The following is a 26665-nucleotide window of genomic DNA, read 5'->3' as shown; positions in this document are numbered from 1 at the left end:
ATGATTATTTAATTATAAACCTTGCCTTTTTTCGTGTGGATTTAAAGGGGTGGAAGATAGGGGGGGGGCGTAGAGATTCCGCCTAGGGCATTGGTAGTGCTAAAACCAACCCTTGTCACACAAGAGGTATAAAATTCATTCTATCACACGCCATACATTGGGCGAAAGAAAAAAAAAAGACTCATTAAAATCTAAAACAGTAATAGTTTCGTGTTCAGTGGATGTTGTGTCTGTACCAAATCATATTTTGCAAAACAAAAAAAAAACTCTTGAGACACAATCACGAGTTGTTCGATTTATGGACACTATCCAAAATAGCTGAGTTGACACGGCCGACACGGATGACGTTAGACGTTTCATTTTGTCTATGCTTACCATGTTCTCGGAAATTTTTGAAAATGGTGGGAAAGTGTCATTCAGACAGTATTAGCCGTAGTGCGGAACTTCGACATTTGCACTAAAAATACTAGTAATGTCACAATAATATACTTTTGAACAGGTTTTTAAATAGAAGCCGTGTTTGTGAAACAAATAAGTGTTTAAGATTTAAAGTTCTGGAAAGATAACACTAAACTTACTGTAGTAAATACTTATATCTAAGGTTATAGTAAAGTTATCAGCATGGATAGTGCAAAAATGTTGGATGATAATATTGCGAAACAAGTTTGTACATAATTTTATTTGTAAAATATGGATTGACGTACAATCAATACGTTTAAATAACCACATAAATTATTGTCTATTTTCTTCTATAGCGCATTTGGATGAACCACCAATTCTTCATAGTCATAATTTTCTTATCACTTTTAACGGTGCATTATACACTGCATTTGTACATAATTTGCTGTGCATACAAAAGAGCTAGTAAAATGGTATTAGCAAGGTTTTGTTTTCAACCTAATGAAACTAACCCGAAGCCATGCGAGGTTTATAACTAGAGCCCTTGCAGGGCACTGCAAATTGAATTGCTATAATCAACTTTTCTAAGACATCTAGATGTACGTTCTGCAGTGCAGATGAAGAAACACCTGTACTGCCGTCATGAGGAAAAAGGCAGTTATTTGCATAAGTCGTATTTTGAGTTATGGCACTTATCAATATTAGTATTTATCAACTTTATGAAAATTAAAAAAAAAACTGTAATCATACACAGTATGTCAATGGTTTCTATGTCAATGAGTACATGAGGGAATATTAAGAGGTATTTGTTGGAGAATAGTCGGGACCAAATAAAAGTCATATAAACCACTAAGTATTTTAAATTAACATATTACAACAGAGATGAAGAACATTTTAGAGAAGGTAATATAGAAGTCTAGGCATCTACAGGGTATGGAGAGCTTTGTGATGCTAAAAGAACCCACGGTGGTCAGCGATTGCGATTTAAAGATGTCTATAAACGTGACATGAAGACTTTTGCATTGACGCTGATCATTGGGAAGATCTCACCAGGGATAGAGATGTGTGGAGAGGAGCCGTAAAGGAGGGAAAAGCGGCACATGACGACCTCTGGCTGGAAAGTCTGAGGCTTAAAGACTGCAAGGAAGGCAGCTACCTACTGGAGCCCCCCCCGCAACCTGGAAGTGTGAGAAATGCGGTCGACTGTGCTGGTCCCGTAGAGGACTATACAGTCACCAGAAAAGCTGTTTTTCCCAGTCTTCAAATTAAGTTTACATCACCATCGTCTTTCGAAGACGGGCGGTTGCCATATAGATACAGGGCTAATGACCTGTCATTGGCTGGTTTAAGTGGCCACTTTACACACTGTAACATTCACCATTCTGCCCATAAACAGCTTCCCAGGGAGTTGAATCCAGTCCTTGTCTACAAAAATTTGGACAAACTCAAAATATTGGTAGAAGTATTTTAAAGACGCAGATTAAATGTGCATTAAATCTCGATTGATTAAATCTTCTTCTGGTTTTAATTCTCTAGATTGGTTCGCAGCGAAGCCCCGCATCTCCTTTACCAATCCGGTCTGTTCCGTGCGGCCTTCTTTAGTTCTTCATATGACCTGCGACTCGTATCTTTGAATGAACCCTCGAGGTGTTCTTGGTGAGGGCGCCCGCTGTAGTTTATCCCCCTGGACACTCACTCTATTACCTCATGTAGGAGAGACCTTCGTAACGCAGGATAAGACCAATCCATCTAGTTTCTCTTTAGGAAATGGTCTTAAGCGCTACTTTGATTCCACCCAAGACCTCGTCATTTGTGATAAAGTCCTCAAGAATTCCTTTATTGGACCACATCTCGAAAGCTTCTAGTCTTTTTGTCTCTTTCGGATAGGCATCATGTCTCGCAGCTGTACATTAAAACACTCCATACATAGGTCATGACAAGGATCTTGTGTAGTTTCAGGTCCACATTATTTGATTTAAAAAAAATGGATTTCCTGTCGAATGCATGTCTCGCCTGATGTACACAGGTGGTATGGTCCATATCTGTATAGTTATCTCTTGTTAATAAAATGATTTATTTATTCAAAATAAAAAAAGATGTTCTCATTTTTTCAAAAAAGTGATTCGACTCTCGTGCAAATTTCACTCATTCTTTTACCATCGATATGAACTTGGTAATTGAAAAAAGTGTATTTCTCATTATGTCAAAGTCTAATTGAGTATGGTATTATTGCGTGGGGCGGGGCCAGGAAAAATGCTATTCAAGCATTAGAAATTGTACAAAAGTGTGTTCTCAAGGCTCTACTCGGGGTCCCTATCAGGACACCTACAGCTGAGGTGTTTGAACGAGTAGGTGTTCTGAATGTCAAGCAACTGTATGCTAAGGCACTTCTTGTTCGCACTCATAAACATGGTGGAAATAAAATTTACAATACTAGCTATGAATACATGGCACTTAAAATGACAACATCATTTGGTCAAAGGAGTCAAATATACCTTGGACCAAGAATATATAACAATATATCGTTTGCCACAAAAGTAGATAAAAATCTTGAGCAATTTAAATTATTTAAAAAAAAATGGCAACTACTTGATTTGGGTCCAGAACTGTCTTGAGATGGTTACCCCACCAAAGCAGTAGACTTGTTCATATATAATTGTTTTTGCATTTCATGTTTTGTATTAGTATCCACACAGTGTCTCGATGAATATATGTCATATACTCCTATATTTGGCATTTGTGTGGATGTTGGGCCACCGGGTGCTGACAGTAGCTTGTTACTTGACCTAATGTCTGCACAGTAGTTAAGTATGTGAGCTGTACTAATAATATAATGTGGTTTTGTTTTTTTTATATATATATATATAGTTGGATAATTTATATAGCGCCGTTTTTGTGAAAATCACCTCAAGGGCGCTGTACAATTAATAAATATCCCAGTACGTCTTGCAGCTACAGAGCGCATGGACGGTTGGGATTCTAGTTCCTCGTTTTCAATTAAGATCAATAAAAATTTATTTATTATATAATTATTATATTTATTAATTAAATAAACAACTATACAAATATTTAGAGATATGCTATGAAAGCCAATTTAATAATGATTTATCTTTCATAGGTTTATCTACTTAGCAATGCAATTTCTTTAAAAAAACCTTGTTATTAAATGGAAAAAAGTTTCATAACTGGACGCCATTCTGAGTCATTCACTCTTGAGGATTTTTGATAGAAACAATAACCAAAATCTGCCAAAAGAATGCAATGCGCTGCTTTTGCAGCTAAATAAATACACCTGAGTTGGTCAAAAGTATTTCCAGTGTAAAAAGAAAATTATGTTTGTAAAAAATTAAAACCAGAAGTCCACATATCGATGGCAGCTAAATAAACTATTGTATGTTGAAAACGTGGGGTTGTCAGGACAGCCGATTGAAGACATTAAAAAAAGCTGATTATAGACATAACTTTCTTAAGTCATGATTCACATGAAATTTACCAAGCATAATCCTGAATTTAAATAAGAAGCAAAGGTTAATTTGCGAGTTTTTAATCAGCCCTCCCGAAAAGTAGTACATATGTACGCTGTCATTGATATGTGTACCCAGTGTTACCATAAAAGAGAAGTCACAACACAGGCGCCCTTAATTAGTTTTAAATCTTTTTTGACAAATCGTTAGATATTATTAATACTATACTTTGAGTATATCAAAATCTTGGATTTGGATTGCCCTGTATCTTCGAGATTCATAACTTAATTGATATATATATAATTTTCATTTTTGCTCAAGATTGGGATATTTAAAATAAATAGTTTCCATAATCATTTTCTCACAACACATATATGTTTCTTACTATTATTTATGTAAATATATATCTGTGTGGATTTAAGTATGAATATGTATTATTTTATATGTATTTTATATATATTTTTTAGACACCATAAGTATAATATATTAAATCATGTAAATGAATGCCTCGACACGGGTTGTGCCCCATGAGGTATTCATATTTTTAAAAAATGTTATGTAAAAAGTGAAATAAATAAATCTTTTGAATGTTTAAGGCTGATGAGATCGAGGCTCTCACCGCGATCTATGGAACAGAATGGAAGTCAATAACGGAAGGTTCGCAGGACTTCAGATTTGATCTTTCCGAAGCTGGTGTCGATGTAACTCTGGCATTCCATTTGCCACTGAATTATCCGTCTGAATCTCCCCCTACCTTTGAGATGTCCGCTCCCACATTGGCAACATCGCAGAAGGAAGACATACACAGAGCACTGAATGAAGTCTATTTGTAAGTAACGATTCAAAACATTTTAAAACTAATGTTTGACCCATTAATGTATTTTTAAATGAGGCGTGTTAAAACAATGACGGCAATCTCCCCTGTCGGTCTGAAGTGAGTTAGATATGGCAGTGGATAGAGAAACAAAAATACTATCGACAAATACAAAGGTTTCGGACCATAAATGGCAGGATAGTATCTCACACATTTTTGAATCAATGTATTTATTTAGTCTCGCAGCAACAACGGCAGTCTAATTTATGGTACAGAACCAAAACCAAAAGGATGTATTAAGTTAAAATAAGTCAATAATTTACCAATTAAATATACACAGAGAAACTTCCGGCAACAATTGAAGACATGGGCTCGATAAGAGCTTATGTACAAAAACTACATTTGGAGATATGAAGTTTTTGCTAAACATTTTAGTATACTTTCTGTTATCAGATTTGCGAAATATTTTCATGATATATCTGATTTATCTGTCCTGCGGTATTTTTAATCGTATTCAGTTTTGAATGTTTAATTATTTTTTGTTTCAATTTTAATCATTTCAGGTACGCTGTTATTGCGTACATATTAGCCACAAAAAAGTACAAACTAGATATATTTGTAAAACAAAGTTTGTTTTGGAGTGAATTCCTGTCTTTATAAATTTTAATTTTATTAAAATTAAACTAATTCGTTTGAATAAACACACATACATAAGATAATAATACATGATTCATGAACTTTGTCCATTTATGATCACTTTGAGACCCATTGTTAATTAAAAATTAATGTTCAATAATTTCTAAGGTGTGCTCCTAAAATAAATGGTTCATTAGATATTTACATATTAGCAGTTAAATAATATATATAAATAGCAGTTAAAATAAATCCCATCTATATTTTTTTTGCAACATTCTGCGTATCCGTTATTAAGGAAGTTCAGCCCTACGGGAAATTGGATGTAAAAAATATATCTTATGCATCGTAAAAATTAGAGCATTAAATTGTACTGCGAAGTTTCTTGAAATTGTATGAAAATAATAATAAAAATGATTTTAATAATCACTAGTTCTTCTGAACCAACCGATGATAAGAGAGTTGTTATATATTTCCGGTTTATGGTAAGTCAACTGACCAATCAGCAGAACTCACCGAGAAGTAGAAGAGATCTTGAGACGTCGCACGCGCAGTAATTTAAAAATACAAAACTTTAAAAGGCATGTCGCTGATAATAAAATATACAATATGTAAAAGTAAAAAAAATTTTTTTTGAGTTAAAAAAAAAATTAAAAACCACTGAACTTCCTCATTTTGTTAATTTACTTGTGTGATTACTTGCTTACTATTGTTATAGCTAGGCAAACTTATTATATTTTTTCATTTTGTATGTTCATTATTATTATGTTATAGGCAAATTATCCCATTTATGTAAAATAAATTGTATATGTATATTTTTTTTAATGCATTTCCCTTCTAACATGGGTACTTATCATACAGCCCTCCTTTGATCCTTTTTGTATTTGTTTTAATCTATTTGTCGCAAATAAAATAACAGTTTTTTTAATTACATAAATAATTTTAAAATAAAAAAAAAGTTTTATGGGTTTATGGACTCAAAATATTTTTGGTTTTAATTAATACTAACGGAGCCAATGATACATTTTGTTATTTTAGGGAAAATATTGGCGAGACAGTTATATTTCAGTGGATTGAAAAAGTTCGCGAAGTATTACAGAATTACCCAAAATTTGTTTCACCCGTTAAAGCTGTACCAACTGTAGAAGTTCAGGAAGAGGTCTATTATATTTATTTTACTTATTAAAAATATTTATTTTCTTATATTTATTAAGCACAAGAGGACAGATGCAATCAATCATTTCTAGAATAATAATATATAGATGTACACAGAAAGGCGGGGACAGTTCTACTGTAATACATGCAATGATTTATAATTAGATAGGCACATCACAAGCACATACTTAATAGATTTTCATTCTCTAATAGACTTTTGTCCTGGTCAGATGTGACAGTTGATTACGATAATTATAATATATGAAGGATACCTAAAAAAAACCGAACTAATATTGTTGTGGGCGAAGTTTTTGTAGTATGCGGTTCTGCTAATAGAATCATGTAGAACCACCTTTTATCAGCCAGAATCCTGAGTGTCGTTGCTGGAGAAGGTTCCGTTTGGCTGGTGTGAATTTTTGTGATGGTTGTTTTGTGTGCTCGTCGTTTTTTCCATGGACGATCGAGCGCACAGCCGAGAAATCATGAAAACTGGCATAAAAATTCTTGAAATGTCAACAACGGCCAACAAACATGATGCTATGAGGAAAACTCGAGTGTTTCAGTGGTTTTTCCGTTTTAAAAGAGGTGAAATGTCAACTAGTGACCAATCTCGGTCTGGACGTCCTTCGATGGCCCGAATCGACAAAAAGGTCATTAAAATTTGTCAGATCATCCTGGTAAACCGACGACAGACCACCGAAGAAGTTGTGGAGCTATCTGGAGTGACCGAGTTCAGTGAAGTGAAGTTCACCCGATCTAGCCCCCTGCGACTTCTTTTTATTCCTTTTAATGAAAAAATATATGAAAGAATAACGTTTTACCAACCTTGCTGAGGTTAAGAAAAAAAAACACTTGCGCTGGTCAAGTATCACAGAAACGAATATTGAAAACGATTCCAAAGATGGAATAAAATATTGGACAAGAACATTAGCTCTAATGCAGAGTACTTTTGAGGGTATTAAATGTTATCTTTTAAAAATAATAATGATAATATATATATTTTTTTAAATATTAGTTCAGTTTTTTTCGGGTACCCCTTCGTAGATGCTGTTATTTTTAATTTAGTTCATATCTTAAGAATTAATATAAATATTTCATTTATATCACATATTACATCTGAATTTATGATTAAGAACTTTTTTTTTATTTGAAATATTTTAAAGCTTTCTATTTATTTTTGTACCTCTGTGAGTTTTTATACCCTGTGTTTTGCTTCATTTATCATTTTTATATTAATTTCTGGTTTAGTGTGCATGCCATTTTTTGTTTGATTTTATTATATTTTTCAATTGGTTTAAACCATTTGTTATGGAAACTAATTTATTTATGCATTATGATATAATTGAATTATAGTATACATTTAAATATATGAGGGTATTTGAAGCAAACTTAGAAATCTCCACCAGAAACGGAAAATTAGTTATTGATACCAAAATAAACTATGCATAACTCAAAACCGTCTCTAAATCTTGCAAAAACAGATTTCAATTATACTACTTGACACCGCAAACTTAGCATTCTCCATTGAGTTAGTGAAGCATAATTAGAAATCTCACAATTCTTTTTCAAAGTTTTTCGCAAATATCTCAGTAACTCCTTCAATGGAGAATCTCAAGTTTGCTTCTAATACGCTCATATTTGTATTTCCCCTAACACAAAGTTCCCTAAGATATCTTGGAGCTTTTCTGTGAAACAATCTGAATACTGCGAAGCTTACGTATTCTTTCCGTAAATGAGATTTTTGCATTATGCAATCTTTCAGTACGTAATAAATTAAGGTGTTTTGATTTCTTCTAGCCGGAAGAATGTGTTCCGTGTCCTAAAATAATCCACGGGGAAGTTATTGAGGATAGAAAGAGCCGGTTTCAGGGTCATGTGGCCAAAATAACAGCGCCTGAAGATGTCGCGTGAGTAATATTACATTTTTGTCAACATTTAATTCCAGGATGGGATTTGTTCCCCTCCCGGCGTACTATTCACCAGCTCCAGATTTTGGCCATCTTACTTCAGTTTCTGTTCAATCTATTCCATCTCGTACTTGATCTGCCACTGGGCCGCTTTTATACAGGTCTCCACTTTATGTTTGGAAGTTTTGCTTAGTCTCTCATATTCCTTATCCATCATCATTATTCCCCTTTCCGCACCCAGTGGTGCATTGGGCCTTGCATTGGTAAACTAAATGCAGCGTAGTTTGATCATCGGTTGCATGAAGGTAAGGTGATCAGTCTCACACTTCAGGTGCCAGTACAGAAACAATGAAATGTTGCAATTAAAAAAACCTTTGAAATCAATATTTCACGTCCACCCTTCCAGGAATCGAACTAAGGACCTCAAAAATGGTAGGCAACTACGTGCCAACTACTGCACAACTAGACGGACTTGTCTTCTTTCGGTTTCCTTATTCAGGACCTACTTGAGAGCCATCGGGTCAAGACGACTCGTCCAGGGTTCTGGTTCTATTTCACTCACAGAAATGTGTTCTTCATCCGCCTGGACACGGAGCATTCCCTGTGCATAGACATTGTTTTTTGTTGTACCTAAATAAACAAGCCTTCATTCCATTTTTCCACAGGGGTAGGCATAGCAGATAAAACATCACATTACTCTGTCCTTGCATACATACCTTTACATTCATATCGATGGTCCCTATTTTCAATGTCGGGTATACATTTTTATCAATTTTCACTTATTTATATAAATGTAATCACAATAAAAAGTTACTTGGTATACAATAATTTATTTGATTGAAAATCATGTTATTTAGTCAGTTTCTAGGCTAATATTGTCGGTAGTAATAACTTTGTCCATGTGACAGCAACAGTGTTGGTAAAACTAACATTGAACTGCTCTACGCAAAAGTAGTCATTTTGCGGAACCGACATTAATAGGGACCATCGATATATCTTCTCATCTACTCACGCCGTTTATTCTGACTTTTGACAAATCCATCATCAAGTGTGTGTTGGATTTGTGCTTGCCATGTCTATCTCGGTCTTCCTCGTTTTCTACATCAACCAACATTCGCATCCTAAATCTTTTTCAGCTTTCTTTCGCTGTCAATTTGCTCTACCATGTCTAAACTAACGCGGTACCCCTTTCTTAATTTTGTCAATAATGTTTATCTTAGCTTCGCATGCTGTACGCATCACGACATATGTGCACCTATCATACATTGTTTTATCACAAATTTGTCTGAGAGATCTCCATCATATTTTGATAGGGTATATCCTTTCATTGACTCTTCCATATTTCCCATATTTATATTCGCTGTTTTGACTCCTATATTCCCTATGTATCGTTTTCTGTGTTATATTACTTATGCCTAAACTCCCATATTCCCTTTGCTTAGACTCCTTTATTCCCCATGCCTTGACTTCCGTTTATCTTATGCCTTAACTTCCATATTAATTATTTTATTTATTTGGGAAAAAAACAACAGTTTTTACATATAATTCACATAGAAAATAAGGGAACACTGTAACTTAAATTGTAATGTACGGCTATGTAAGTTATCAATCAAGTGTACACATTAAAATAACCCAGTAATAGAATAAAATTAATTTAAAAGTTAAGAAATGTTAGTTTTTAGTTCAGGAGAATTTAATTGAATATTCATTCAAAATTACACTTGTTTCAATTTGAATGAACTTATTAGGTCTTTTTAGGCTATGCCTGTGTCAAGCCATAATAAATAACAATAAAAAATCATCATCTTTATCATTCCCTTTCCGCACCTAATGGTGCATAGGGCACTGAATTGGTGCACCAATTGCAGCGTATCTTGATCACTTTTGTTACATGAAGGTAAGATGATCAGACTTACGCTTCAGGCGCCAGTCCTGGAACTATGAAATATTCTAGTGTAAAAACACCCTTTTAAATAATATTTCATATCAACCATGATGAAGTAAGATGAGTATCTACTCTTGTGTTAGTCGCCTTTAGTCGCTGGTCGCTACTGTACATTTTGGCATTGAGTACGTATGTACCTGGTAATTAATAACTCTGTAATTCTATAAAAACTCAAAAAGATGTATCAACGCTTATTCTTATTACCATTATAAAAAAAAATTGTGATGTACTATACGTAATCAATATTGGTTATTAAAGTCTAGCAGTATTGAAATAAATATACTACTAGCGGACCCGACAGACGTTGTCCTGCCCGAACGTTGGCTTGCCTGCTATAAGCTTGGAAAAAGACTTTTCATTGATAAGTAGGTACCTAGGTGCTTGTTTGAATTCCAAAACCGAAAATTGTTTCAAATATTGGATTTAAGTAGGTACCTAAGTACTTGTTTATGGTTGAGTTCCAAAACATAAAATAAATATTTTTTCAAATATGGCATTCTTTTTGCAAACATCAAACTCCGGTCTTCTCATCAACAGAGGGGTGTACTTATGTGGGAATATGATTTTTAAAAATGTATTGAATTTAATATTATTTTAGTATTACCAAAAATCCAGTAAAAAGAAATAAATGAAATAAAAAAAAAACAAAATCTTTCCATTATTTTGTCAATGCATTAATAAAACATTTATGCTCTTTACTTCTTTTTTACACATTCGATTGAAGATTTTAATATCTACAAACACGCACAGCGCAAAGATCTATATTTCTCTGAAAACCGCACGTAAATTGGTTAAGCCGTTTAGAAGGAGTTCAGTGACATCACACGTACAGAGAAATTATATATATATAAAGATATTGTAGCCTAGCTAGAAATTTTGTACCATGACTGTCACTGGATGTCTGTCTACCTTTAGCCAAATTTCTTACATTTCTTTATTATACTTTATTATATTTACGTTTATGTACATTACAAAAATGTTTCAAGGCATACATAACACGAAAAAATTTATACTTAAATTTAAATATACAAAGATGGTAAAATAAAACTACCCAGCAATTAAAGAAAAATAATGCTATCCTCTCTGACCTTTTTTCACTTATATGAAAGATGTCGATATCCGAAGAGATACGGTCGAGTAAAGACATCGCTCTTCCTACTCGCATTACCATCGGCAGGTTGGTTCTGCCAGCAGGAAGATAAAACAGCTTTAGCTGCATATGTCTAAGGTAGTCATTAGGAACATAAAGAAAAATACTCTCCATTACACCTATGTTGATCGTAATACCACACATTAATCTGAAAAAACACATGAGCAAGTGTGCATTTCTTCTTTTCTCCAAACTATCCAAATGTGTTGCAGGGCAGTGCTCAGGAGCCTGAAGAGCGAGAAGAAGATCGCCACTGCTACCCACAACATCCTGGCCTGGAGGTGCGGTCATCATCAGGACTGTGACGATGACGGGGAGAAGGCAGCCGGGGGAAGGCTACTGAAGCTCATCGACATACTGAACTTGGACAATGTATGCGTCGTGGTTACCAGATGGTAATGTATTCCAATGATGAAGTTTAGTAGTTTTTAAAAATATGTATATTTGCCAATGACATTAGGCATCAACTATCCGGCAGATATCTTTTATTCGTTATTCTGAGATAATTTATATAGTGCCATTTTTGTGTAAATCACCTCAAGGGCGCTAAAATCAACTCATGTCATATTTGAAAAATAAAATTCATTATCATCATCATTCCCTTTCCGCACCTAATGGTGCATGGTACTGCATTGGTACACCAATCGCATTGTATCTTGATCCCTTTTTCGTTACATCAAGGTAAGGTGATCAGTCTTACGCTTGGTAAAAACACCTTTTAAAATAAATATTTCATGTCAACCATGTCGTAAATCGAGCCTGAGACCTCTTGCATGGTAGGCAAACGCACTGACCACTACACCACGAGGCCGACAATAATTCGACTAGTAAAATTAGGGTTCAATAAATAGTAAACAATTCTACTGCTTGGAACATTTGAGGGGTATTATAAGCAAACTTAGAAATCTCCACCAAAAACAGAAAATTAGTTTTTGATGTCAAAATAAATTATACATAAAAACCTACCTTCCTAAATAAAAGCGTAATTCAAAACCGTCTCTAAATCTTGCAAAAACAGATTTCAATTATACTACTTAACATTGCAAACTTAGCATTCTCCATTGAGTTGGTGAAGAGTAATTATAATTGGAAATATCATATTCTTTTTTCTAAGTTTTTTGCAAATATTGACTCCTTGAATGGAGATTTCTAAGTTTACTTTTAATACCCTCATATCCACAGTGTAAAAAGAGGTTCTGGCGTATAATATAATTCACAATGGGAAATTACAGAGAATTGAGAGTAATTCAAAACTACAGTATTTAAAAAATAACATTTTATAAATAAAATTATCCCATAATTGATTTAACAGAAGACTCTACGTACTGTAGGATTTAAGTTTTTGGCTGTTGGTTGAAGTTCCTACCCCAGTTAGAGATTGAAAGAGAAGACACGAGGTTGCTGTTTGATGCGTATTTATTACATGGCAAATAAGATACAGCACTTGCTTGTGTAGCGCGAGCGTAGCGGCGACGCTGGGCTGAAGACACTGCACTTGAACTACATGCTGTAACTGAGTGACTTCGTCGAGCTAGACTGAAGTGAACTGAACATGTTGGGCTGACTGACTGGCGTTGCGTCCTGTGGTCTCTTTATAGACGACGTTCCTTTGTAGTTCATTTCTTCATGGTAGGGACGATGTGAATGTACTGCAGAACAATGCTCCCGGTTAAACGTGCAATACTGTAAGATTTGCATTATACGTATGTATTGGATTCGATAGAAAATTATGACACTGTATCGTCAGTCATTTGTCGACTTCAAGTGTGTGTCATCGACTATGAAATATGAAACCTACAGTACAATAAACTGTTCGAAGGAGTAATGTTCTGCCCTCCGTATGAAGAGTGTAGTATCTCAGTTAGATATGTTTGAAAATAATATTGTTTTTGTTGTAGTTTCAATACTATGCATGTCACCACTGTATGCCATGTATCAAAAGAAAGGAAAAAACTGAGAGATTAATTTAGTTTTCATATAAGATTGATGTTTAAATTTTAAAGATAAATTAAACTTAAATAAAAGTATATTACAGATAAACTGAAAATCTAGTCCCCGCGGTGGATTTCGTGGTTTCTGAAGGAGTATTGATACGCGAGTAAGACAAAAATAAAGATCCTTCCCTTTATTCTAAATCTGTATTTAATAAAATGTTGTCAAAAATGCTAAAGTCTGTTCATTATTACAAGAATTTCCAAATAAACAAATCAGCCGCATGATACCCGATACCCGATGGAGAATAGCCTATTTCGCACATATCATCTTAATCTATACGGCATGGTAAAATTATAGTTAATTGACATTTATTAGATTCGTTAGTACTTATTTAAATTTGATAATATTTATATTTTTTGTTTTTTTTTTACTTAAATAAAAATTCAACCAAAATTAATAATTGGTTAATATATTATTTAAAAAAATAAATATTAGCGTTATTTTAATTTACCTAAATATATCAATTTTGGTGACCATTTTCAACAAGTTGTAAATAACTCGGATCTCTGATCTGTGAGTCCGCAGCACTAGCCACGGGACCACAACCCGGTTCAAAGTTAAATTAAACAAACAAGATTTTAATGATAATTTTATCATAAGCATTATTTGAATTTAGCGAGTACTCTCAGGTAAAAATCCTGCAAAAGAAAAGCGACTGGAGATTAGTCGGTCTCATGGTGTACTGGTTATTGCGTTTGCCAGGCATTGTATAAGTAAATAATTGTAAAACAATGAATATCGATCCACCGTATTGTATTTTATCATGCCGTGGTGTAAAATGGGCACATCATGCGATATCACGCAGTGGGCTCGTGGTTTGCACGTGCTCAGCGGTCCAGTCTTCGTGAATGTACGGTAGATACTGCATTCTTCGTAAGAACGGCAGTGTAAATTTAATAACGTCTATATTTAAGATGAAGATCCATAACTGGATTGTATCGAGGGGTAGAGACCACTGTATGAGATTGCTTCGGGAATGAATGCATAACATCGCTGCTGTTTTCATTATTATCCATATACGTATATCGTATATGTGTATGTCATCACTGTCATACGTATTATTATATAACTTTTGATTCCATTTTCGACATGTATTATAAATTTTATTTTTCTATTACTATTTTGTATTTTTTTTTTTTTTTAATTTATTTATTCATATTTTTCGCTTACAAACTGTAATTAATAATAAAAATAATGTGACCTCACTGGGGTTTCCCGTGCCGAGGACACTTAACAATTTAGTTTTTTTTAATTACATTTGAGAATAAACAAAGAAGACTCACTTAAAAAACAAACATAATTAACAAATATTCAGACAGTTTTTAAAAAAAGGTATTTATATACATCTATATTATTTATATTACAAAACACACAATGAAAACAACAAAAAGTATATTTTGCATATTTTTTTTGATTACTATGCATATTTTTTTTGATTACCTGTATATTGTTTTAATATGTAAATAAATATTTTTGATTTTTGATTTATATATCGAAGAGTCCCGACTTAACACGGAATTTTCTAACAAGTCGGGACATAAATAAACATATAATTGTGTCTATGTAAAATTGTGTATTTTGTGCATTAAATAAATAAAATCAGGGTCAATTTTTTTGTTCACATGTCTTTATTTTTAATTTAACTATGGTTCAATCAGATTGTTATCTTTTCATTAAATTAAAGCCTTTTGATTTTGATTTTTCTTGTTTCAATCATGTGGTATGCCATCGCTAGTATTCCTGGCAACAATATTAGTGCGTAATACAGTTTGAAGGCCAACGCTGAGTCAAATGTGAAATTCCATTTATTGGGCATAGCGAAGTGGAGCACGCTATTTCTCGGGTGATACACAATTGTCTCCTCGAAGACATTGTTTTCGTAGTAAACCGATGCAGGCATGAGAATGATCCAACTTGTGTAACGAATCCAAGTCAAGAAACTGGAATTCCTGTTGCTCAGTCGAGCTATATTGTATGAATACCTGGAAATAAGTTACTTCATTTTATATTTTATTTACTAGTGGAATTTCAGAATACAGTAAAACCTAGTTTATTGCAGGAGGCTAAACTAGCAGTTCACAACGGAGCTCTAGTTCCAACTCTTATGTATGGGAGCGAAGTATGGAATTGGAAAAATAACGATGAAAGTAGGTTGAATGCTGTCGAAATGCGATCCCTCAGGCGAATGTGTGCTAAAACGATGTATGATAGGCGCGCAGATGTCGAGATCCGCGAAGTGTGTAAGGCTGAGACATGCATTATTGACAGAATCGAGAAAGGGGTGCTGCGTTGGTTTGGACATGCAGAGCAAATGGACAGCGAAAGAACGGCTAAAGGGATCTACGATGCGAATGTTGATGGATGCAGAAAACGAGGAAGACCGAGAAAGACGTGGCACGATCGAGGCCATCAAATACTTGAAGTTGGACATGTCAAAAGTAGGAATAATCGGCGTGCGTGCATGAAAAGATGTATGAATGTAGAGGAAGCGAGGTCTGTATGCCAAGATAGAGTGTTATGACGTTCTATCTAAACGGCGTGATGGTTTGTTGTTGTTGTTGTTGTCTAGTTTTTACATTTTCCCGCTTTTTACACCGAAATATTTAGGTCCCATTTTTTTCCATACATTCTCATTCAATATTCCTCCCAATCAACGTTTTTCATAACCTCGGTGTTACGTCGAAATTTTTACATAACTCATTCGATCTGTCAAAAGACGAGCCGCGCGCCGCCGCGTGAACGGAGAGTAAAATCGAGGTAAATAAAAAAATGTGTAAATTATTGTCTCAAACTAAATTCAAAGTGGGTGCAGTGTAATTGACCATTTTGCTTAAGTGTCTAATTTTGACATTTTACTAAATGGTGACATGCAGTTGACGGATGTTTAGGAAGATAAGTCTTTACATCGATAAATTACGATGCAAAATGTTTAAAAAATTGGCAATAGAAATATTATTTTAACATATTACAACAGAGATGAAGAACATTTAAGAAAAGGTAATATAGAAGTCTAGGCATCTACAGGGCTTATGACCTGTCAATGGCTGGTTTAAGTGGCCACTTTACACACTGTGTAACATTCACCATTCTGATTATATTTGAACATCTATATTCCTTCAATTCTTTCATTTGTTGATGTTTGTGAAGTTAAAGAGCTGAAACCTTTATTTATGCGGGTGAGATTCATTTAATTGAATTATTTCACCTACATACTAGGCAACGCCTGAAAAGATTATTTTTTCAATTTCTATACTTCTTCATGGACCAGGTAATTTATCAACAATATTTTGAGTTTGTCCAAATTTTTGTAGACAAGGATTGGATTCAACTCCCTGGGGAGCCACTTAAACCAGCCATTGACAGGTCATAAGCCCTGTAGATGCCTAGACTTCTATATTACCTTCTCTTAAATGTTCTTCATCTCTGTTGTAATATGTTAATATAAACAGCTCCCCAGGGAGTTGAATCCAGTCCTTGTCTACAAAAATTTGGACAAACTCAAAATATTGTTGAAATATTATTTGATAATATGTACATAATGTGAAAAGGAGATAGTTTAAACAGTTATCATAAAAGTGTGAAATTGCCGCGATGTAAATGACAGTTGTAATTTTGTGGTGCCATACTAAAAAAAGTGATACCATATAAATAAATTCTCCCAATATCTAGAAAAAAATTCGTTTTATGCATTTTATGCAAATTCAAATTTTTATTTTCGTGTTTTAAAGGTTAAGTACCCAGATAAAATTATTTAAACATGTTTTTTTATAAATTCAATAAAAAATAACATATCGTAGTATTGCTTGAAAAAATACAAAATATTTTTTATTAAATCATTGGTAAATATGAATAATCCCCAATCATGACAGTTCTTACAATTTTTCTGCAGTATAAAGTATATATAAGTACAATAATTATATTTTAATAAAATTAATTTTTTCCCGCACATTTTTCATTTGCTCACTTTAAAGTTTTACACTTTTTTTTGTTGCACCCTTGAAAAACGTAAAACAGGAGTTTTACTGTACCAGCAAAACTTGACAGTAAACTTTTTTATACAATTCATATTGAACATGTTATCAATAAATCCTTAAATCTCCTTAAATTGACATTAACAGAAGCACAACTGACTTAAAAAATATCAATACCCTTAAAACTCTCTTCTGTTCCCTAGTTCGCCCGCACCTAGAGTATTCCGCTGTTATCTGGTCTCCATATTATGATGTTCACATCAAGAATGTTGAATCAGTTCAACATCGATTTTTAAGAAAGATAGGCCGGGGTTGGGCTTATCCAGAGACCTATATACGCATAATGAGATACTTCAGCTCTTTTACTTCACAAAAGTCAATAGATGGAAGAGTTGAGGAAATGTGAATGATTTAAACAAAGGCAGAATGGTGAATGTTACACAGTGTGTAAAGTGGCCACTTCAACCAGCCAATGACAGAACATAAGCCCTGTAAATGTCCAGACTTCCATATTCCATTCTTAAAAATGTTTCCCTCTCTGTTGCAACAAATTTCGATCTCCCTAGGGAGGAAATCTAGCCTGTCTGCAAACATTTGGACATACTCAAAACATTGTTGAAGTATTCCGTTTTATTTCATTATACGATGAATCACTTTAAAATTACCGATGTTTCCACAGAAAGCGATCTGGGTATTTTATTGAATTTGAATTTAAAATTTCAAGAACTATGTTGTTTACCTCACTAGATCTGCTGCAATCCATAGGATAAATATGTAGAAAATGTTTTCAAATCTGCGTAATTTTGAATCAACTTCAATTGCCAAAAATATTAAAGCTTTGGCAGTTGTTTGCATAAATTGTGGATAAATTTTGCCCTGTAAATAAAAATTATAGATCAGTTGCAGCGGAAAAATGTCTTGAACCCAAAATATGTAAAATTAACAATTAGAAGCTTTAAATAATGAAAAAAAAGAAGTTATATAGTTAAAAAGTTTTTTGCACCACAACAGCCTTTGAGGCTAATTACAGTGGTGAATTACAGCTCAGTATACCTAGGCTTGAGAAAAATCACATTTAACTTTTGGGGTCTCACTGGGAATCGAACCTAAAACCTTCCTTGTGTGAGTCATGTGTCTTAACCACTACACAGCGGAGGCCGCCAATAATTAGTAATATAAGTGTTATATTTTTATTTTTAAAAGGTCAGACAGCCATGAATTAATTTGTCTCTTTCCTATTAATTAAATAAATAAAAAATCATTAAAATTGAATGGAAATTTGCCCACTTGTAGTGTAGTGATTGGCGCGTTTGGAGAACCAACAGTACCCTACGCAATAACGGGTGGAATAGTATGATGATGATTTTAGTTAAAAATATAATATCTATGTTATAAAATAAGCTTACTACAATTAAATAGTCTATTGCTACAGGGAAACAGTTGGATAACGCTGACTGTTAGTTGCTACGAACTTGGCCTCGTTTGATCGGGTCTCTTTTTGTCTTCCCTCCGGGCTTTGTTTCATCGGCCCTACAGGCCTCAGTTAATCGACCCTACGGGCTTCAGTTGATTAGAATTTTGGATAGATATCGCCTCTTTGGGCCTCACAATTAACTTTTTGTTGTTCAAAGCAATAAAATAGGGAAGAAGCTGTCACTCAAAATTATGCTACCACAACCATACAATTTATTCGGATATATCAAATTCTTAGTAAGCGATAGGAATGTAATAAAGAAGCAGAAAAAACGGAAAAAAAAATAACACCAGTTGCTGAAACAGTTTCACAAAAATAAACTGTTTCTGCAACAAAAAAATTGTCGTGATATTATTATATTATTAGAGACTATGATCCCACTTCGCTTGTTTATCTGAGAGAGCTTTTCCAACCTCTATCACAACGTGGATTATCTCTTCGCTCTAGTAACGAGAGAACCCTTTCGATACCCCTTCACCGCTCTAATTTTCTTGCCTTCTCTTTCACAGTAGTAGTTGTTCGATTGTGGAATAATCTACCCACTAATGTTAGAGGCGCCCCTTTATTTTTTACATTTAAATCGAGATTGAAATGTCACTATCTAAATGTTTGGTTGTTCCTTTCTCCTTTTTCTTTCCTTCCCACCACCTCTTTTCTCCTCTCTTCATAGCATAGTGTAAATTTTTTAGTTAATTTCTAAACTATAAGACTGCATAATTATCTAGAATATGTCCTTGTACTTGTAATTTTCTCAAACTGAATGGTTTGGGTAGGTAGGAAGAAAAAACATGCCCACTCTTATATGTACATAAATTGTATATGTATATAAAGTGTTAAATAAATAAATATGAGACATATATCTATAAACTATTATTTCAGAAACACGGTTTTGCTGTGAAACTGTTTCTAGAGAATAACTGTTTCAAAATAACAGCTGAAAAATTTTAACCTCCTTAAAACGTTTTAAAGATTCGTTTTTAGCTAGCACTAGACTTTCTTATTCTCTTTTCTGACCTTTGTGATCCCATAGACTTGAAAAACAACCTCAAACGCCTGTGTCATCAGTAAGAATTGCATAGTACATCCTACTTCATTGTATGTTCCCTCAATGGAATCTTCCCCTAGGGTAGAGTACCTCCTAGCCATCACTGATGATGCATAAATAAAGCCGAGTAATTGAAATACATTGTAACTTAATAATAGATTCTTCTTGACACCCCCTGAAAATAAATATTGGCATGATTAGATGCAGTACATCGTAGTTCTAATTCTCAAGGCACTCTCTTAATACCCATCCACAATTCCTTTTTCTTCTCTAACTCATATAGTGTCCATGCGGCTCGACTGTGGAATCATTTCCCATCCACCATCAAAGATGTTACTACATTATCTCTGTTCAAATCACGTCTGAAGAAACATCTCCTTTCTCTTCCTTAATCTCTCCTCCTTTCCTTTTTCCTCTTTCCTCTTTTTTCCTTTTTCCCATTGAGTAATAGTTTTGATTTAAGGTAATTTATAAACAAATACGTTTATATTTTTAATATTTTCTGCAATAACTTTGTGTATCATTTTGAATTAAATTTGGAAAAATAAAACTTATACTTTGTTTTTTGATACACTCACTTTATTTTTACCAACTAGTTTCAGTAACCAACTGTTACCTTCTTCAGGGTATTTTTATAACTAAACATACATAAAAGAAACAGTGAACAAATTAGTGGGTGTCGATAAGGATGAGGGAGGGGTTAATTGTGTTTAAGGTGGGGGAAGGGAAGGGAAGGGGGTAATTGCGTTCAGGGTAGAGTTCGATTTTATAGGAAAAATATTAAAAATGGGACTATGACTTAAGTTTAATCGATTATTAATTATATCTAAGTTCTGTTTTACCGTTTTACCTTAATCTAGACTCAATATCCAGAACTATCCCCGGATTAAAATATGATTTTTTAAAGCTAGCGATGGCTGCAAGTGACAGTCTAGGGACTATGGAATATTCCAGAATAAAAACACCCTTTAAAATAAATATTTCATTAAAAATTTTTTGGTCTTACCATTTTCGCTATCCATTTCATTATTATTATCTTTTAAATCGGTACTCATTTTTTTGCCTTATGTTTCCTTAAATCTGAAAAAAGGCAGTGTACAACGAAATTTTAGTCCCATTACTTATGTATGGAAGTGAAATATGGAACTGGCAGAGGAAGGATGAAAGCCGAGTGAACGTGCTTGAAATGCGATCTCTTCGACGAATGTGTGGGAAATCAATGTATGACAGGGTTACAAATGATGAAATCAGGCGAGAGTCAAGTATAATTAATAAGATTAAGAAAGGGTTTCTGAGATGGTTTGGTCATGTAGAATGAAAGAATGGTAGAACAAGTATATATGGCGAAAATTAATGGTAACGTAAGACGAGGCCGGCCAAGGAAGACGTGGCATGATCAGTTAGACTAAAATCTTAGGTCTGGTCATGTCAAAAGCAGGCAGAACCGAAGGGCATGTATGACCAGATGTATGAATGTGGAAGAAGCTAGGAATGTATGCCAGGATAGACATGTATGGCGGTCTATTCTCTCTGCCTACTCCTACGGAGAAATGGCATGATGGTAGTAGTAGCAGTAGTAGTACAACAGAGATGGAGGATATTTTAGAGAAGGAATATGGAAGTCAGGCATTTACCACTGGCTCTGTGGCCACTTTATTCACTGTGTTACATCCATCATTCTGCCTATGTTTAAGCATCCATATTTCTTCAATGCTTTCATCTGTTGATGCGTGGTGGATGAAAAATCTAAAATATTGGGTGTTCACGTATAAGTTGTGTTAGTTTTTTCCAAATGAAGAAAACAGAGAATGCAACAAAAAAAATACATCAAATTAGTAAATAATGTATTCTCCTTCATTATTTTACAACAAATTAGTCAATTATTCATAGCGTCTACACCATACACCGCGCAAATATTGCGAGCATCTTTGGCAGCTTTATTCCCTCGATTGAATGCGAACTGAAAGAGGTGTCGAAATGCTCACTTTCATTTTCCTGACATTCCATTTAAAAGGCTTGTAATCAAATAAAATAATATGTGTATCGTAAAAGAAAACACGATACCTTGTAGAACAGAAAAATTTCTTTCGAATGACGTATAACCTTTACCATTTTTTTAAACTTTTGATGCTCATTTTTAAATTTGGAAAGAAACGGACACGACTTATGTTAATACAACTTGTACATTAATAGAACATTCATTAAATAAATGACGTGTCGTAAACCCTGTAAATGCTAAGACTCCCATGTTTCCTTCTCTAAAATGTTCCGCATCTCTGTTGCAATATTATTTATTTGACGGACTTATGCAGTCCATTCTAACGATGGTAAATACTATGTCTTATAATAAATACAGGCACTAATAAAATAAAATACAACTAAATAAAATTAAAGCAAGGACAAAAAAAAAAAAATACTACCTCAAGACAAGATCCGGTCTGTCTTAGTGAATTTTTAAATCTATAAAGACTTACACCAAAAAAGTTCCAGATCTTGTCTCGAGTTTACAATACGACACAATCGGGACATTGGTGCATGCAAGCCATAGTTTCTGCTGTGTTGATCGAGGAACAGCGCATTATTATTTCGCAACCGGCAGATCGGAACATCGAATGCCACTTGTTCCATCAACGATGGTACATCAATTAAGCCATTCAGCAAATTAAACATAAAAATGGAGTCAATGTTATTTCTACGTTTTTGTTGACTCGAGATTTTTAACATTGACTCCATTTCTCCGTAAGTGTAGTTATGTTAATCTTAAAAACTTCGTCTACATACATTTGGATAAACTCAAAATGTTGATTGAAAAAATGAATGAAAACACTAAAACGTTAATCTGCTCACTAGATGAAACAATGAAATTATACTGAGTCTAAAGTTTGTTGCGAAAAATATTTTTATCAACGTGTACATACTCATTAAAAATTCAACAAAAAACTGTTTTCAATATGCTGAAATACATTTGAATATAGAGATGCTTTGTATTAATTAATATAAGGAAACAAATATTGCTCGTATTATGGTCCGTGGCTTCATGTAAATATTTGTGAGTCTAGGTACAAAAAGTTGAACTTAGGATCTTTATACACACATCATAATTCATTTTATTTTGTTCAATTTATTAATTTAAATTAATTTACCATTTACATCAAATAAAAACAAAAAAAAGTAGCGTTTTGTCAGTGATACTGCAATACGACGTAACCTAAAAACTGTTCTATTAATATGTTACTTACGATTTTAACCAACTAAAATTACCACTGAAGGTGTTAACATAAGTTGGGATTGGTTTTGTTTTACAAGATTTATGTTTGCTATAACGTTACATACAGGGTGTTCTTTAAACCACGATGATCAGTATGAGCAGGAAGACATATTGGCTCATTAAAATACATTTTTAGAACGAAAAAAAAAAAAAAAAAAAATATTTAAAAAAACAAATGGTTGCTTGATTACGTTTATGTGGGCACTGCCAAGGAGACTTATGACCTCGGATGCAATGTGCGGTATGTGGTGGGCAAGCTGGTTTTTGGTCATCTTGTAAAATTTTACTTTCGTGGGTTACCGCCCATAACCGCTTTGCCAGTTGATAAGTAAAAGCAGATACAAATAAAAAGTAAGTAGAGAAACTTAGAAAAACTGTTAATTATTGAAGAATATCAGGCTATCCGATTTAGGGGCTCGCCGAATCTCCGGTTTTCCCCTCCAATGTACAAGTATTTACGCACAGGATGTTAAATAAATACAATACCGGTATATCAATTTGATATCTTTTAGACAGTTGTCCATAGATAACTTTTTCTGTTTTTTAAATACTTTCATTCTTACGATTTACTCGAGTATTTTAATATTGGGGCCATTTTGTTTTAGTCATAAATTACCGTGTTAGAAAATGGGAAACAAGTTGTGCTACAGCGGGGTTCTGATACTGAGTCTCCGACACTGCTCACGGGACCACAATTCGTCTCAGATTTGCCAATAAACCCTCCAATGTACAAATATTTACGCACAGGATGTTAAATAAATACAATACCGGTATATTAACTTAATATCTTTTAAACAGTTGTCCATAGATAAATTTTTCTGTTTTTTAAATACTTTCATTCTTACGATTTACTCGAGTATTTTAATATTGGGGCCATTTTGTTTTAGTCATAAATTACCGTGTTAGAAAATGGGAAACAAGTTGTGGTACAGCGGGGTTCTGATACTGAGTCTCCGACACTGCTCACGGGACCACAATCCGTCTCAGATTTGGGATTCAGATTTCTCAGATTTTCAGATTTGCCAATAAACCCTTCAATGTACAAATATTTATGCACAGGATGTTAAATAAATAGAATATCCATATATTAATTTGATATCTTTTATACAGTTGTACATAACAAATATGAGGTATTTGGTGGGGTATTTTGTATTTTCTGATTTAATTTATTTATTTTTTCTTTTGCAGGTATGGCGGAATTCAACTGCACGCTGACCGGTTTCGTCATATTAATAACGCTGCCAGACAAACTATTGTTCTAGCAAAACTCATACCCAGATAACATTACTTTATACTTAGTTTTTAATTTATTTTATTTATATTGCATAGCTTCAAAAAGAAAAATAACATAATTGCAATAGTAACGTAGTTTAAAAATTATCTTGTTCATTAATGCTTAATGCAACAGGAAATTGGATATAAAACATGTTTTTTTGCATGCTGTAAAAATAAGAGCATTTAATTGTATGCAAAAGTTTCTCGAAAATTTATGAAAAAATTAATAAAAATGAACTACAGTCGAACTTGGTTATAAAGATCACGGAAATAGGGAGATTTCGATGTAACGAGAAAACATTAGTCGACATTTTAGTTCATGGTTTCCTCCATACATTTATTCACTTTTAAAACGAACTACTTCTTAAAGTCGTTGACTTTCGGCGCTCAAGTTCTCTTCCGCTTCTTAGTTAGCTCTGCTGATTGGTCCATTGACGGTAAGTAAACTGGAAATCTTCCACAATTCTCTTATCGTCGGTTGATTCATATAGACTTGTGGTGTCGTTCGAAGTTATTCGTTTTTTTTTAAATATTTTTTTGTACATTTTCAAGAAAATTTGCAGTACAATTTTTACCGCACGTAAGAAAGTATTTTTTGTATCTAATTTTCTGTAGGACTGAAGTTCCTCAATACTACAAATAGGTAACTTCAAAATCAGCATTTGTGAGTTACCCACTAAAACACATTTTTTCTATCCTCCATGAATGTTACAAATAGACGAGTCATGCATAACGTGACCATTTATTTTTTGACTCAAAACGGGACATTGGTTTATTTAAGTCAAATAACCATAGGTAGTCATTGAAAAAAAAAAACTTTTTAAAGGTATATTGACCTTGGTAATCAACATCGCCTTTAAAACTGGAATTTGTAACTGAGTTTTCTCAGATGTCCATAATTTGTTCATCATAGAAAATACTCTTTCTACTGGAGCATTTGTAGCAGGCAAACATAAAATATATTCAATTAAAACAGAAAAATTTTCATGCTGCAGATTGTTGGCGTGAAAATGTTTGAATACTTCCACCCAACGAGTTTCCGTGGAAACATTTTGATTATTTCATTCTGTTACCTTTTGCGATGTAATGTAGTTAGAAATTAATGAAAATTCGTCAAAAACTTCTGTATCTTTATTACTATCAATATATTCCTTTTCAATTAGGACATCCAGAGCTTTTTGAATGTCTTCCCATGCGGGGACGTTTTTTAAATCGGCCCAAAAAAATATCTCCATTTTATTTGGTTAGAAAGCAAGTCCACTGCTCCAGATATTCACGGCTTGTTTTATAAAATTCTGTAGCCGTCCTTTTCACAAACTCTTCATTGATACCAGTACCATTATCTTTCAATTTCACCATAAATTGACGGACTGAAAATGGGAGAAACTGATTGGTCTGTTTCTGAGTGAAATTATCTTTTAGTTGATTGATTTCTTTTGCAGCTTCAATTGCTGATACAGTCTGACCTTCAAGTTTCAATACAGCTTGATGAAAACTTGCTGACTGAGCGTGTAAAAAATAAAGCCACAATTCTGATGTGGGATCTTCAAAAAAGTTTTTTAGTAAAATGGGACATTTTTCAATACTCCAAAAGTAGTTTTTTAATGGCTGATACATTTTTAAAACCCTTTCTAATGCAGGCATAAGAGCAAGCCATCTGGTTTTGCTATAGCCGAGCATTTGTTGATATTCCGTTTCAGTTTCGGCGCAAAACTCCTTTAGAGCTTCAACTCGAATCGTGTAAATATAAAAAAATGAATATATCTTCACAATTATACTTTCATAATCTAAGGGTAGCCCATCTGCAGCAGATTTTACAGCATTATGAATTACATGGGCTCCACATCCAATACCTATTAATGGCTTTTTCATAAATGTTTGTAATTTTGTCAAGACATTGTTAGTTCCTCGCCTAGCTGCGCCCCCGAAATTGACGTTGGCATTGTCCCCACAAAATGCCACGACTTTTTCTGTTAAATTGTAATCTGTCAACACTTGGTTTAAATAATTGACAATAATATCTGAAGTCTCACCTAACTGTTCTTGTAGGTCTAAAATTTTCACTTGTACACCTACGTAAGGTAGAAAAAAGCGCACTACAATAGGGTATATTTTCTTACTACCATGGTTTGAAGCGTCAGTCAAAATTGTAATACAATTCGCCGTATCA

At 33.7% G+C, this 26665-nt stretch overlaps 1 protein-coding gene and 1 long non-coding RNA gene across 4 annotated transcripts; one reads left to right on the top strand and one right to left on the bottom strand.

The window, feature by feature from the left end:
* The first annotated feature begins 398 nt into the window (after positions 1 to 398).
* Positions 399 to 25510, top strand: LOC148283357 (protein IMPACT-like). Of its 3 annotated transcripts, none has more exons than XM_088223636.1 (6): positions 399 to 663; positions 4460 to 4692; positions 6349 to 6469; positions 8263 to 8372; positions 11680 to 11862; positions 24409 to 25510. In XM_088223636.1, exons 1-6 carry the CDS (start codon positions 622 to 624, stop codon positions 24500 to 24502), a joined length of 783 nt encoding a protein of 260 aa, XP_088079762.1. In that variant the 5' UTR covers positions 399 to 621; the 3' UTR covers positions 24503 to 25510. The 3 variants fall into 3 exon arrangements, 2 of the variants coding, with proteins under 2 accessions (XP_088079762.1, XP_088079763.1); XR_015821873.1 differs by having other exon boundaries at positions 476 to 663; positions 11685 to 11862; positions 24409 to 24597; XM_088223637.1 differs by lacking the exons at positions 6349 to 6469; positions 8263 to 8372 and having other exon boundaries at positions 401 to 663; positions 24409 to 24597.
* On the bottom strand, positions 14971 to 22909 carry LOC148283358 (uncharacterized). The gene is made up of 5 exons (XR_015821867.1): positions 22734 to 22909; positions 20959 to 21032; positions 19922 to 20127; positions 18173 to 18309; positions 14971 to 15444 (listed from the first exon to the last, which is right to left on the bottom strand). It is a non-coding gene; the product is annotated as an uncharacterized LOC148283358 (long non-coding RNA).
* Positions 25511 to 26665: the final 1155 nt, after the last annotated feature.

Source organism: Micrasema longulum, unplaced genomic scaffold, assembly GCF_059751315.1.
Source record: "Micrasema longulum isolate JH-2025_06_02 unplaced genomic scaffold, ASM5975131v1 h1tg000244l, whole genome shotgun sequence".
Classification (NCBI taxonomy): Eukaryota; Metazoa; Arthropoda; class Insecta; order Trichoptera; family Brachycentridae; genus Micrasema; species Micrasema longulum.
This window is presented reverse-complemented; position numbering and strand designations above follow the sequence as displayed.